Below are 13661 nucleotides of genomic sequence, written 5' to 3'. Positions count from 1 at the left end.
TATATTCTCTTAATAAAAAATATATTTTTGAGGATTATTAGAAAGATATTAAGACTTTTTAATAGGCTGTATCTTGAACAGAAGTGTCTGTTTTTGAGGATTATTAAATAATATACTATAAAATATGCACACACACACACAAAAGTCTCAAACTGTGCTCAAATTTACTGAACCCCCTTAAAATATGCAATAAAAAGACTCAAAGAATTCAACTCCAAATATGTTATCTACATTTATTTTATTACAGTAGAAACATGAGACACATTTGATGCTCAAATGAAACAACTCAACTCCATTAAGCCTCCTGGTTTTTAAATTTAGCAACGTCTGAGCAATAAAACATTCCTCCTCTTATAATTTTTCCCCAAAATCTCTCTCTAACTCACCCACCTTCTCAACATCACCGGAACTCTCAAACAGACGACACATTTGAGTCCTATAGCTCCATCTCCATGTCGATTATCACACGGCCATTACTACAAACCCAATATCGTCCTTGATCTCTGTCTCTCTTCATCGTCATTAAGCTTGAGCGTGTTCAGAACACCACATAACAAATGAGTCTCATCACTTGCCCTCTTTGCTCAACCAATTCTACCAAAAGTGTTTTTTTTAATGCCCTCCACAAAGGGAATTGCAATTATTTGTCATCTTAATTCATCTGGTCAGAGACTGGGAAAAGAAAAGGGACAGGTGCTTGTGTTTGACATAGTGAGCGCTAATGATTCATGGTTCTGTCTCCGGGCCCAAATTAATATTTGAATGTAATTATTACTTCCTTCGCCATTAACGCACAGGCCAAATGAAATCATGTGAGTGAGGATTTCATTAATGCACTGAGAATCTAAAAGGAAAATAATATTACAGGCAAACCACCCCTGCAAATGAGTGGCTGGATGCTTTAAATAGACAGTCTGTTGAGCATTCTGATGGAGGCTGATTCGTGCAGAACCTCATGAAGAGAAAAGGCAAAGACATTTTACTGATGCTTCACTCACATGAATCAGTGGCAAAGGACAGACATCAGGCTTTTTTAAAAAGTAAGGGGATTTAAACCATTTTGTTTGGTCTTATTTGAATCTACAAATTACAACATAAGCTGTGTAAGATGTAGATTAGCATTTGTGCATATGATCTGACATGAGCTGTGGTAATTGTGTTTTAATCTGGCTTGCGACCCCATTTTTTCACAGTTTCCCAACTTAACCAAATATAATGGAAGCACGTTTCAGTGAATAAATAAATAAATACATAAATAATCATATAAAATCAAAATTTTGAGATAAAGCAAAATTGACAAAAGTCATAATTATGAGATAAAACATCAAAATTTAGTCATTATTATGCTTTCATATTTAAATTTTTTATCATAATGACTTATTGTCTCATAGTTTCAACTTTTAATATTATTATTATGACTTAGTATATCTCCTAATTGTGATTTTTGAGTCATAACTATGACATCTCATAATTTCGAGTTTTTATGTTAGTATTGCAACTTAGTATTTCATAATTTAACTTTTTATGTCATAATTATGTAGTATCTCATAATTTCATAATTTTCATTATTAATGTCATTATTATGCTTTTGTATCTTCTAATTTTGACTTTTTTGTCATAATTATGTTAGAAATCATAGTTTTTACTTTTTGTCATTATTATGACTTAGTATCTCCTAATTTAGCTTTTTATGTCATAATTATGACATGGTATTTCATAATTTCAACCTTTTAGGCCAGTATTATTACTCTTATAATTTCTATATTTTTTCTTATTATTATGACTTATATCATACTTAAGATTTACCAAACCATGTTTTTTTCTTTTGTAACAGAAATAGGCTTCCACTTGATTTAGTCAAATAAATAAATAAAATATAAATACATTCAAATAAAGCAGCAAGAAAATAAATAATACAACAATATTAAAGTAATAGAATAAAAAGCTAAAAAATGGCAATGGTCAGCAACTGATTTATGACAAACTAAAGAAAAAGTAAACCAGTTTATCTTAAGTTCAGGGGACATTGGGTGCAACAGATTAATGGTCTCCATTCCAAGTTCACACATCCCAATCACAGAACACGTTGGGTTTCTTCCTGCGATTTTTTTCCTGTGAGAAGGGGACAAGATTGGTGATGACAGGCCTAGTGAGGGGAAAGAGATGTCAGAGGGGTGCTGGAGACAGGCCTAATGCTGTCAGGTAGCGATCTCTGCCTATGTGTCCTCGGGATATGCATGCCGCTCCATGATGCTAGTAGAATTTAATCTGTGCTGATAGTATAACGACATATGCAGGTCTGATTGTGCAGGAGAGATTTTCAGATGATGGTATTATAAAGTATAAATAGGAGAAGGCCAAATTGGAGGGCAAAAGTGGTGTGGTAAAGACGTAAGTTGATATTCACGTCATGTGAAAAGAACCTGACCAGCATCAATAACACAACACATAGGTGTGCCTCAGGTGCAACTTCAATGTCTTGGAGTCCTATCTGGGTAACAGGTCGAAACTAGTCAGCTGGAAAGACACTGGGGTTCCACAAGGTTCAGTGTTTGGACCCCTACAACACTGCACTGACACATAGGCACCGACTACAAATATAGATGTAAATTTAAATGCAAAATTACTGTTACATGAATTTTAATTATGCAGATATTTTTCTCTTTTACTTTAAGAGTAGGGGTATGTTTATACCAGAAAACCACTTTAATATATTTTAAATGAATATGCAATGTTGTGCAAACTACTCAAATTTAGCTCTGTTTAAGAAACGTCATTTTTTTTTAATATAAAAAATTAAAGTAATTTAAAAAATAAAAAACAAAATGTTTTTTAATAAAAAAAAGATATACAAACTAAAAATACAATCAACAATATATATATTGCAATATATATATATATAACAATATATATAATGACTACCATATCAATGTACACTATTTTTTACATATGACACTTCAACTATTTCCATGGTATATACCCAGATAGCAAGCAGAAGTCAGTTCAATGTCTGTTTGTAAAGGTAAGTATCAGTTTGCCAATCAATTTTCAATGTTTAGTCAACATTCACTATTTGGTTTGTTAATCAATTAATTAATTTGTTAAAATACACAAATGTGCAATTTTATTATTATAATTATCAAGGAAAATCTAATGTTGATCCGTTGTCAGTGCTACTGTGGTTTGATAACTAGCTTTAATAACTAATGCTTTAATATCATGCTTTAATAACGAGCGGCATGCTGCCATTGACACACACTGTAAATAAGTAAACAATCTGACAGCAGACAGAAAGGTGAACATGTCACAGGGTGCATTTAAGGAGACGACCCGTTTGTCCTTGAGAACCGTGCAGGTGACTCAACATGATTTATTGTGCGATACTGTTGTGCTTTTCAATATTGTTCAAAAGCAAGGCACTGATTACCTCTCTGAGGTCCTCTGTGGTCTCCTGTCAGCCCTCCACTCACCACCCCTGCGGGCTAAGGCCTCTTTAATTGGTTTTGAAAGGATTGTGCACCCTTTCATCAATGAAATACTTCGTTATGTTGAGGGCTAGAGTGCTTAAATTCAGCTAACTCGGTTCTGAGAGAGATTCAAAATGCTCCCAGTGTAGAAATTGAAAAAAAAGAAACTGACAGTAAGCAAAAATGACAAAGATATAATTGATCTAGCTTCAAAGAATGTTAATTTGAGCTAATCCGCTGTTTTCCCTAATTGTATATCTCTTGTTTACAGGCACAGTATTGTCTACTCCTCCTGGCACAGATCAACAGATTCTGCAGTTTTATAAAAGGTTTGTGTGGGTTCCATGTGTGACATTATTTAATACTGTGTCTCTCACTCTACAGTAATGGTTCAGTAAATGTGAAAAATCTCTGCAATATTCTGGACTGTAATGGAGTACCTTTCTTCTTTCAGCTACTTAAACTTCTCACACCTGAGAGCGACCATTTCAGTCTTTCACTCAAGAGACTATCCAATCTCTTCCATGAATTCTCCTCACTGCTGTACTAGTGTTAACCTCATATTTTACCTTTTGTCAACCCTGAATATTGAATGCATGGGTTACATTTTTGACCACCAGTATTTATGTGGGAAGTCACATTTTTCTAAATAATAATACAAAATAAAAAAAGGTTGAGAAAACTGAGAAAATAAAAATATGCTTGTTTAAAAAAAAGTATGCTTCAAAGAACGCTATGTCAAATATTAGTTATGATAGTGAAAAAAATAAAAAACATAAAAAATGTTTAATTTAATTAATTTGTAGACATTATTTATCTAATCAAAACATTGCACCAACCGTACAAAAAAAAAACAAAAAAAAAAAAAAACTTGCGAACAGTTCCCTCTTCTGGTGACAGAGCGCCACTGCAGCAGACAGAGACTGATGACATCAGCCAGAAGGACTTCAGTGATGAGAGCTAGACATTCACGATGGATGGCTGCACCCACCGGAGCATATTGCTGCCCTTAGAGAGAGAATGTCCGTGCAGAACACTGAGCCTAACACCATTGAGAACTGCTATATTTGTCTCCAAACACTGTGCTAAGAAATGTCACACTCATCCGTATTGATTGAGGCAGAAAATACAGCGCAGGAGCACAAAACTTAAGCAAAGAATAAACCAGAATATGTCTTTTTTTTAGAAGAGTTACACAATAAACAACAACATTAGAACTATAAATTTTATTTTTTAACTATTAAGTTCTTATGCAATTAATACATAATGGAAGCCAGCTTGCAGTTTCCTTTTTTTGTATTTCCTATGTTGGTTAAAATCTTATTTTTTCAATTTTAAGGAGATTACATATGCCTTCAAATCTAATAAAGATAATTGAAAGCCACAAAAGTTAATATAAAAATGTGCACATAACAAGTCTCGTTTCCGAGCTAGTACACAGTACAGTTAGCAGATGAGCGCTGGGTGCACAGGAAGTCACTGGTGATCTCTTTGTATCCTGGAGCTTCAGTAAGTCCACTTCCTGCACACAGACAATACACCTCAGAAGCTGGTTTTGTCTTTACAGTAATAATGTTTCCATCAAATTCACTATGCTGTTTAGTCCAAAGTTACCTTCCATTAAGTTGTAGAGGTTACAGTAGTTGGTGCCGTGATCTGTGACAGCATACCAGGTCTCTGACACTGACATGGCCTCGGGAAATAGTTTAAATAGGTAATTTGCTTGGTAAAAAGGGATATTCTTATATAAATTAAGTCAAATTTAGATTATTGTTTTGATAGAAACACTTACAGATACATGGCAGTGTGTGAAAAATCCATAGGAGATGAGTCTGAAGTTGATGTCATCAACGTATTTCTTCACTGGAGTTGTGTGTTTGGCTGATATGAAGTGCACAGATGCAGACTGCAACTACACGAGAAAAAGAAAGTAATTTACACTGATGATACATACTCTAAATGCATCTCTTTACATGAAATCACCCACCTTGTAGAGACATTTCTCGCCTCCCGTGGCACAGGTTGAGACTGTCCTCCACTTTTTAATTTGTGCAACCAGAGCCTCATACACACTCCTACAAGGGAGACTGAAATACCTGGGAAACGCCATACACCGTTAGAGCTACCTACGTACAATATATGCTGCCATCTAGTGGAAACAGAAGCTTTTGCACTGTCTACTTAAAAACTGCCTTTTCCCAAACTCCACATCTGCTTTATAACTCTATAGAACTATACTATTGTACTATAAAATTACTATTTTATAGTTTATACTATGCATTTTCTCCAAAATCTAAAATTAAATTAATTCATAATAAGAAAACTTAGAAATGAAATACATTATATATTGTGTAAACATTATAACCACATTTACATATTATAATAGTGGGAAATTAACAGAGAAAAATAGTGATTAAACAGCTAAAATTCTCAATGGAAATGTACTTCTAGAAACAAAACAGTTTAAACTTAAAGATTTAAGATTTAACTTTTTTGGTTAACTAATCAAAACATGTATATATATACATTTAATAATTATAAAATAAACAAATACGCTTGCATTATTTAAGTTTCCTCTCAAAGGTAAGGTAAAATTCTGTATGCAACTCTAATGCCAAAGATTTCATACTCTTTAACGCATTTTTTATAAAAAAGCAACACAAATTAGTACTTTACCACTCGACTTTGCACTGTGCATGCAGAGGTCCAGCAGAGCAGAATTCAGATGTTCCTAATGTCACAATAGCAATAAAGAGCAAGTTTGAGAAACGCATGATTATTCTCAGTCTCGTAGCTGCAGCTGGTTCAGTCAGAGATGAACGTTTTCCAGAGGTCTTTACAGGACAGAAACAGAATCATAGGATGGTCATGAGTGAGGCTGCGAGGGAAATTGCCTAATTTAATTAGAACATCAACTGAACTCTCAAAGAAGAAACAGGCCTATAGGGTGTGTGAACACTGAGCTCAGTGTGAAGTAAGAACGATGACGTTTTTTAAAGTGAGTTTTCAAACGTAGAATTAAAGTCACTCCTTCCCTGATGTCCTCTACCAACCCCACCCCCCCAAAAAACTTAATTACTCATATTCTTAACAGTCCTATTTAAATTGAGGATCAGAAACTAGAACAAACATTAGGGATTTGTGAAAAACAAAGCTGGTGAATTTTTGTAGGACAATCTGGACAAGGCAGATAAGGAAGAAACATTTAAACAGGAAAATTCAGTCATCATTTACAGTACTTGGGTTGCACCAAAACTGTATGACTAACTTTCATTTATGGAGCACACATAAATGTCCTTCAAAATATCTTTTGTAGATGTGCAGAAACAACATTTAATACATTACTACACACTTTAATAATCACTACCACGGTCTCAAACCATATACAATGCACAAACTGTACACTAAAATCCTGCTAACAGCAAGTCATATGACAGTCCTCTGACCTCCTCCAGGATGTGCTGCAGCTTTACCCGTCTCACTGTAAGTGACTTTCACCACTGTGGTCAGGAACAACATGCTGTATCTGCAGGCCTGAAGCTGATGTCCTGCTGTTGCACAGAAGATGTAGAAGAAGAGGGGTAAACAGCAGTGTGAACTCATCAGAGGACTGGAGGAAAGAGCATAGACGCTATTTTTGGAGAAATTGACATGTTGTCGTCAGCATGCTCTTCCTCCTGGCTCTCCCTCTGTCCACACTCCTGCCAAAGATAGGACCTTAAGGTGTCACAGATTTTGACACAAGGTCAAGCAGTAAATGTCACAGTCTATTTGTATTGTACCTAATTTATAGTATCTATCTATCTATCTGTTAAATTAAACCTAAACCAGTATACTGTCTGTTTTGATCTTTCTGTGTACCAGCACTGAGATATGGTGAAATATGTCATTCATTATTATCAGGTTTTTCCAGTAATCTGTTGCACAGCCCATAATAGCGGGGTTTTAATTTTAATGAATTGTTTCAATCCCTCTCACGTGAAAATGTCATCAGTTTTTGGCTGAAAGGGTTTTTGCGCAGTGCATTGTATTTACATTGTTCACCTGTGATCTGCAATTCACCAGAAATCAGAAAATAAGCTCAACTGAATTAAATAATTATTATTTTTAAAAATATTGCTAGTAATTGACAGTTTTTTTCTGAGGTATTTTATCAAACATAACCTGAATTAAAACAGGCACAAAACTAGTTTATTTTCCCAAATGCATGTTAAATATTTAAATATTGTTAAATAAACAATGTTATGAGAAGAGGTTGTGGATTATTCATCACATTATTACAGATACACATTATTAAGTCATTTTCTGTGGGGTCTATCACTTGCATATTTTATATGATATTGCATAATTTGCATATTTAAAGTGTTTAACAGATAAAGAGTAGCCTATTTTATGTGCATTAACACTATTCTAAAAGCTTCTAATAGTTTAATTTTCATGAAAATAAATGAACATAGTCTATTTGCCTGTACTACATCTTCAAAATCAGCATCTTGGCCTATATAAACATCTTTTAAACATATCTTGCTCAGTCATGGTGCTTTACTATGAACTATAATAGTACTGAGTTAGCAGCCTAGATCAACCCAGAGGTGCATCCTGCTGCAGAGGCTGTCTTCACACACAGAAGATCAGAAACATGCTGCAGCACTCCATGAACATAGAAACAGAAAAACCAAGAACGGCAGATTATCGTGAATCTTGGTTTATGATTACAAGAAGGTAATAAATTGTTAAAAACGAACCAGTCTAAATAGTAATTCTCCCACTTCATTTCTTAACTGGGTTTATTTAATACAAAGGCTGTTAGACAATATCAGTTTATTTTTTATGATTAAAGTCACGTGGCAACTGTTGTTTTTCTCAGCGCTGAGTAGGATGAACAAACCACGTTCGTTGGTGATTAATGAATGATTGTTTCTCAAAATTGTTTATTAAAGATTATTGGGACTTATCTCCATTTGTATGTGAGGGTCAATACCAACAAAATGTATAGATTAAAACGATTACTCTGTTACGTGCACAAATATTTCCAGTGAAATAAAAGCGTTCTAAATTTTTACATTTGACTCAAAGAAGAATTCTCTCGTTGAGCCTCCACGCGCCCCCTTGAGGAGCCAGTGGTCAGTATCAGCTGCTGCTCGATGAAGAGATTCACCGTTTCTCCGTGTGCGACTGTGTGCAAATCTAACGGACAGAACAGAGTGCGGGGAAACAGTCACCGGGGAGACACACACAGCTCATCTGTTTGCTCGATGGTGTCACGGCAGATTCCATTACAGGTAACGTTATAACCTTGAGATGTTTTTCGCAATTACATATCGGTGGCGTCATGTTCTGTTCTACCATCATCATGCATGATTTACACAGCAACCAGCCCCTGACATTACATAAATATATAGGTTAAATATTGTTTCTGTTCTTTTTTTGATGAACAAAGAATGATAGCCTATGTATTATATATTGTATCAATACCAGCAAACAATCACCTTCGATACTCTTTAACAGGTCACACAGCTAGTCTGAGATTTCAAAGTCATGGCATTCTATTCGATTCTGTATTCATGGATACCTTTTTACATTTTTTTAAAACAGGTTTTTATGAGGAAGCCTTACATGCATCCAACCTGTGGATCTTAATATGTATATATTGTTTTAACATGTAATGTAATATTATTATTGTTTATATAGTTAATATTGAATTATTATTGGTATTTTATTATTATTATTATTATTACTATTATTATTTGCATTGTTATTTTAAAGGGGTCATATGATGCGATTTAAATTTTTCCTTTCTCTTTGGAGTGTAACAAGCTTTTGATGCATAAAGAAGATCTGTAAACATCTGTAGACACATGTCTTTGGTGTGAGAGACCCGGGTTCGAATCCACTGTGAGACACCAATGTGTCCCTGAGCAAGACACTTAACCCCTAGTTGCTCCAGAGGCGTGCGACCTCTGACATATATAGCAATTGTAAGTCGCTTTGGATAAAAGCGTCAGCTAAATGAATAAATGTAAATGTTATAAAAGTTAAGACTCGTCCACGCCCCCCTAAAACGGCTCATTCTCATGCGAAAGCGAAACTACTTTGTTTGGCCTTCCAAAAGAAGATACGACTAGAAATCATGCTTATATCACATTTATTATGGTTTTATGTTTTATGTTATGTTATGTCTCAATGCGCCGGCCGGACAGGGAATCACAATATGTTAAGAGGCATAACATTTCCATCACACGCTTGAGGTATTCGGCCAATCGCAATGCACTGGATAGCTGGCCAATCAGAGTACACCTTGCTTTTTTTAGACCGATGAACCTTGTAAAAATCTATGCATTTCAGAAGGCGGAAAAACCATAATGTACAGTATGTGGAACATAATGTGTTTTTTTAACCTTAAACAGCATAAACACATTTCATTACACCAAATAATGTTCTTTTTAGCAGCATCATCTGACCCCTTTAATAACAGTTAAGCATATTTCCCACCCAATTCTCAATACTGCATCCAGATAGTTTACTTGCGAGTTTAAATGGTCATTATTCTCAATGATGATTGTCATTAGATTCTCATTTATAGTACATAAATGTAATACAATAATGAAAATCATGCTATCCGGACACATTTCTACAAAATAAAGGAAATATTAGTTCTTGACAAGTTTAAAGAGATTGTCTTTTTTTAACCATATCATTATTCCATAAGTGTCTTGAGATCCAGTACGAGGTGCTTCGGGCCTGAAAATGGACTCTATCTCACTGCTGGGCAGCAGCCCGGCCAGCACCAAAGTCTGCTTCCTACCAAACGGGCTGAAGAACGGGTCCAAAGAGGGACCGGGCAAGCCCACGGTCGCCATCATCGGTTCTGGAGACTTCTCCAAAAGCCTGACCCTGCGGCTGCTCCGCAGCGGCTTTCACGTGGTGGTGGGGAGCCGTCAGCCCAAAAGAGTGGCCGAGTCATTCCCGCACGTGGTAGATGTGACCCATCACGAGGACGCAGTGGGGAAGGCCAACATCGTGTTCCTGGCCATTCGCCGAGAGCACTATTCCTCTCTCTGGGACATCAAACACCTGCTGGCTGGAAAAATACTGGTGGATGTCAGCAACAACAGACGGGTCAACCAGTATCCAGAATCAAATGCAGAATACCTAGCGTCCCTATTCCCAGAATCCATTGTGGTCAAAGGCTTCAATGTGATCTCGTCCTGGGCCATGCAGTCGGGCCCCAGAGGCTCCAGTCGACAGGTACGTTGTACAAAATTCAGAGTACTTCCATAGCCACAAGACTCAGAAAAATTAAAGGTTTTAAACATGCAGAGGTAAATAATCAGACTTAACAAGCTTGGCCAATTAAAACACACAGTTGAAATGTTTCTGTTCAGAGCTTCAGAACAGTCTGTGCAAGGTGTATCAAGAAACAGTGTCTCAACCTGGACTCATTCACAGTCTATATAGTACCAGTGCAACTTGTTATCATTTTATACTTTTAGTTTTAGTTATCCTGTGACATGCTTTAGTGTTTATTATTACTATTATTATTATACATATTTCTGTTCAGCTTTAATCTATTTAGTTAAATTTCATTTTGAATATTTTATTACTTAAACATTTTTTTTATTTTTAGTAATTCTTGCGCTTTTGTAATTATTATTATTTCTTTAAATATTTCTAGTAAACTTTAATCTATTTTTATTTCAGTTTATTTGTAGTAATTTCAGTACTTAAACTTATTTATTAATATTTTGAAGTATTTTTTTCATTTTTAAATTTTAGTCTTAGTTCTGTTATGTGCCTTTGTAATTACTACTATAAATATTTCCGCTCAGCTTTAATTTTTTTATTTCAGTTTTATGTTTAGCAATTTTATTACTTAAACTTATAAATATAAAACTTATCAAGTTACTTTTAGTTTTGTTTTGTTTTCATTTTTAGTTTTAGCGATTTTGATATGTGCTTTTGTAATTTTAGTTATTTTGTAAAAAGTATTTCTGTTCAGCTTTAATTTATTTTTATTAGTAATTTATTACTTAAACCTATTTATTAATATTTTGAAGTTGCTTTAATTTTTGTTTTCATGTTTCATTTTTTGTTTTACTAATTCTCTTATGTGCTTTTTAAAATTGTAATTATTATTATTTCAGTTTTATTTTCAAACATGTTTGTATTTCAATTTATTTTGTTTCACTAAGTTGACAAGGAAATATTTATTATTTTAATTGTAGTTTTTCATCGAATATTGAAATGTCATTTTAGCGATTTATTTCAATTAACGACAAAATACTTGAAATTTGTTTCAACAACATAGATCTTCTTTATTTCATTTAACAAATTAGTTTTTTTTAATAGTTTTAGTTTTGCTAAAGTTTTACTGCTCTATAACTGCAGTATAGGCTAAATAAAATACAACAAGAATTAAATATCACAAACCCTGCTGTGTTCAGCAGTGTGCTTAATGCTGTGGGTCAGAAACAAAATACAGTCCTCTATATGCTAATGACAATCCTGAAGTGACTTGGTGTCCAAGGAATGAAGATGATGATCTCGATTATGTCTCCTTGCATTAGCAGAGATCCATGGCTCTTCCAGCCAGCAGTGAAAGTAAATGTTAAATGATGAACAGATGATCTACCCTCCTTGGGAAACTCTATGAGCTGAAAGAGGAAAAGGTTTTATTAACACAATGAAAGATCCATTACAGCCATGCCATTAACTTGCATTTATCTCACAGTCTAATTTTGATACCTTATAAACCCAGTGAATTAATTCCACTCTAGTTATGGGTTCTAGGGAATTGTTCCTACTGTAAACGATCATGCATATTAACACTGGGATCTAAAGTCTGAGACCACATGAAAATCTGGTATTCCCAATATAATTTAAATTTGGAATTGGCCAACAATGATCTGGTCAACAATAAATCAGCCTCAGTGGGTTTTGTAAGGAGTGATAATTGATTGCTTGTAATCTCTTTCTACAGGTCTATATTTGCAGTAATTCAGTGGACGCTCGACAGCAGCTCGTTGAACTGGCCCGTCAGCTCACTTTCATCCCTGTGGACATGGGTGCGCTCTCTTCTGCCAAAGAGATTGAGAATATGCCGCTGCATCTCTTCACCGCCTGGAAAGGACCCGTTCTGACAGCGGTCGCCTTGTCCATTTTCTTTTTCGCGTACTCCTTTGTGCGGGATATTATCCATCCTTATATGAAGACCAGACAGAGTTTTTTCTACAAGATTCCTCTGGAGATAGTGAACAGGACGCTGCCTGCAGTGGCTATCGTTCTGCTAGCGCTGGTGTATTTAGCAGGACAGCTTGCTGCTGTGTACCAGCTCATCTACGGGACGAAGTACCGCCGCTTCCCGCTCTGGCTGGAGGGCTGGCTGGAGAGCCGCAAACAGCTGGGCTTGCTGAGCTTCTTCTTTGGCTGTGTTCACGTGCTGTACAGCCTCTGTCTGCCCATGAGACGCTCGGAGAGATACCTGATGCTCAACATGGCCTATCAGCAGGTCTGTGTGTGTTCTACACCAGTGAGAGCCAGCAGTTTCACTGTCTGGTTTCCTCATACTTTTATTCTGGACTTTATGTTTTGAGGGTGTGGCTAATATTACAACAATAATAATAATAGTTAATACAGTATAAAATAAATATATGAATACATATATAAATACATAAAGAGATTAATTAATAGAGTATTAATACTAAGCATAATTAATAATCGTTGTTAATTAACAATGATGTAGGGCTGGACGATTATGGCCTAAAGTCAAAACCTCAATTAATTGAACATTTTACCTCGATTACGATTAATGAACGATTATTTTGTTTCTGTTTTGTTTGTTTGCCCTCATAGTTCACTTACAAGGTTTGTACTGTAAACAGGGCCATAGTTGGGGTTTACGTGGGTTAGAGGCAGGGCCGTATTAAGACCTCAAAAGCAGACATAATTAAGTTTTCTCAAATGTAATTTATTAACTTGTCCAACTACCGTATTTTTCGGACTATAAGTCGTACCTAAGTATAAGTCGCATCAGTCCAAAAATACGCCATGACAAAGAAAAAAACATATATAAGTCGCACTGGACTATAAGTCGCATTTATTTAGAACCAAGAAACAAGAGAAAACATTACCGTCTACAGCCACGAGAGGGCGCTCTGTTTTCAGTGGTAGACTACAGGAGCACTGAGCAGCATA

The 13661-nt window shown here is 35.3% G+C and overlaps 2 protein-coding genes across 2 annotated transcripts in view; one reads left to right on the top strand and one right to left on the bottom strand.

The window, feature by feature from the left end:
- Positions 1–4777: 4777 nt before the first annotated feature.
- Positions 4778–6419, bottom strand: LOC132115762 (uncharacterized). Its single transcript, XM_059524172.1, has 5 exons — positions 6144–6419; positions 5455–5563; positions 5260–5379; positions 5082–5160; positions 4778–4989 (listed from the first exon to the last, which is right to left on the bottom strand). The coding sequence occupies exons 1-5, from the start codon at positions 6239–6241 to the stop codon at positions 4898–4900; spliced, it is 498 nt and encodes a 165-aa protein (XP_059380155.1). The 5' UTR covers positions 6242–6419; the 3' UTR covers positions 4778–4897.
- A 2201-nt stretch (positions 6420–8620) lies between these two features.
- The window catches only part of steap2 (STEAP family member 2, metalloreductase), a 10137-nt gene continuing 5096 nt past the window's right edge, over positions 8621–13661 (top strand). Inside the window, exons 1-3 of the mRNA XM_059524993.1 lie at positions 8621–8749; positions 10177–10715; positions 12448–12975. Coding sequence (XP_059380976.1) covers positions 10215–10715; positions 12448–12975 — 1029 coding nt within the window. The 5' untranslated portion in view covers positions 8621–8749; positions 10177–10214. The remainder of the gene's footprint in view (positions 8750–10176; positions 10716–12447; positions 12976–13661) is intronic.

This window comes from Carassius carassius, chromosome 35 (genome assembly GCF_963082965.1).
Source record: "Carassius carassius chromosome 35, fCarCar2.1, whole genome shotgun sequence".
Classification (NCBI taxonomy): Eukaryota; Metazoa; Chordata; class Actinopteri; order Cypriniformes; family Cyprinidae; genus Carassius; species Carassius carassius.
The sequence above is the reverse complement of the archived record's forward strand: the minus strand, read 5'-3'. Positions and strand labels throughout refer to the sequence as shown.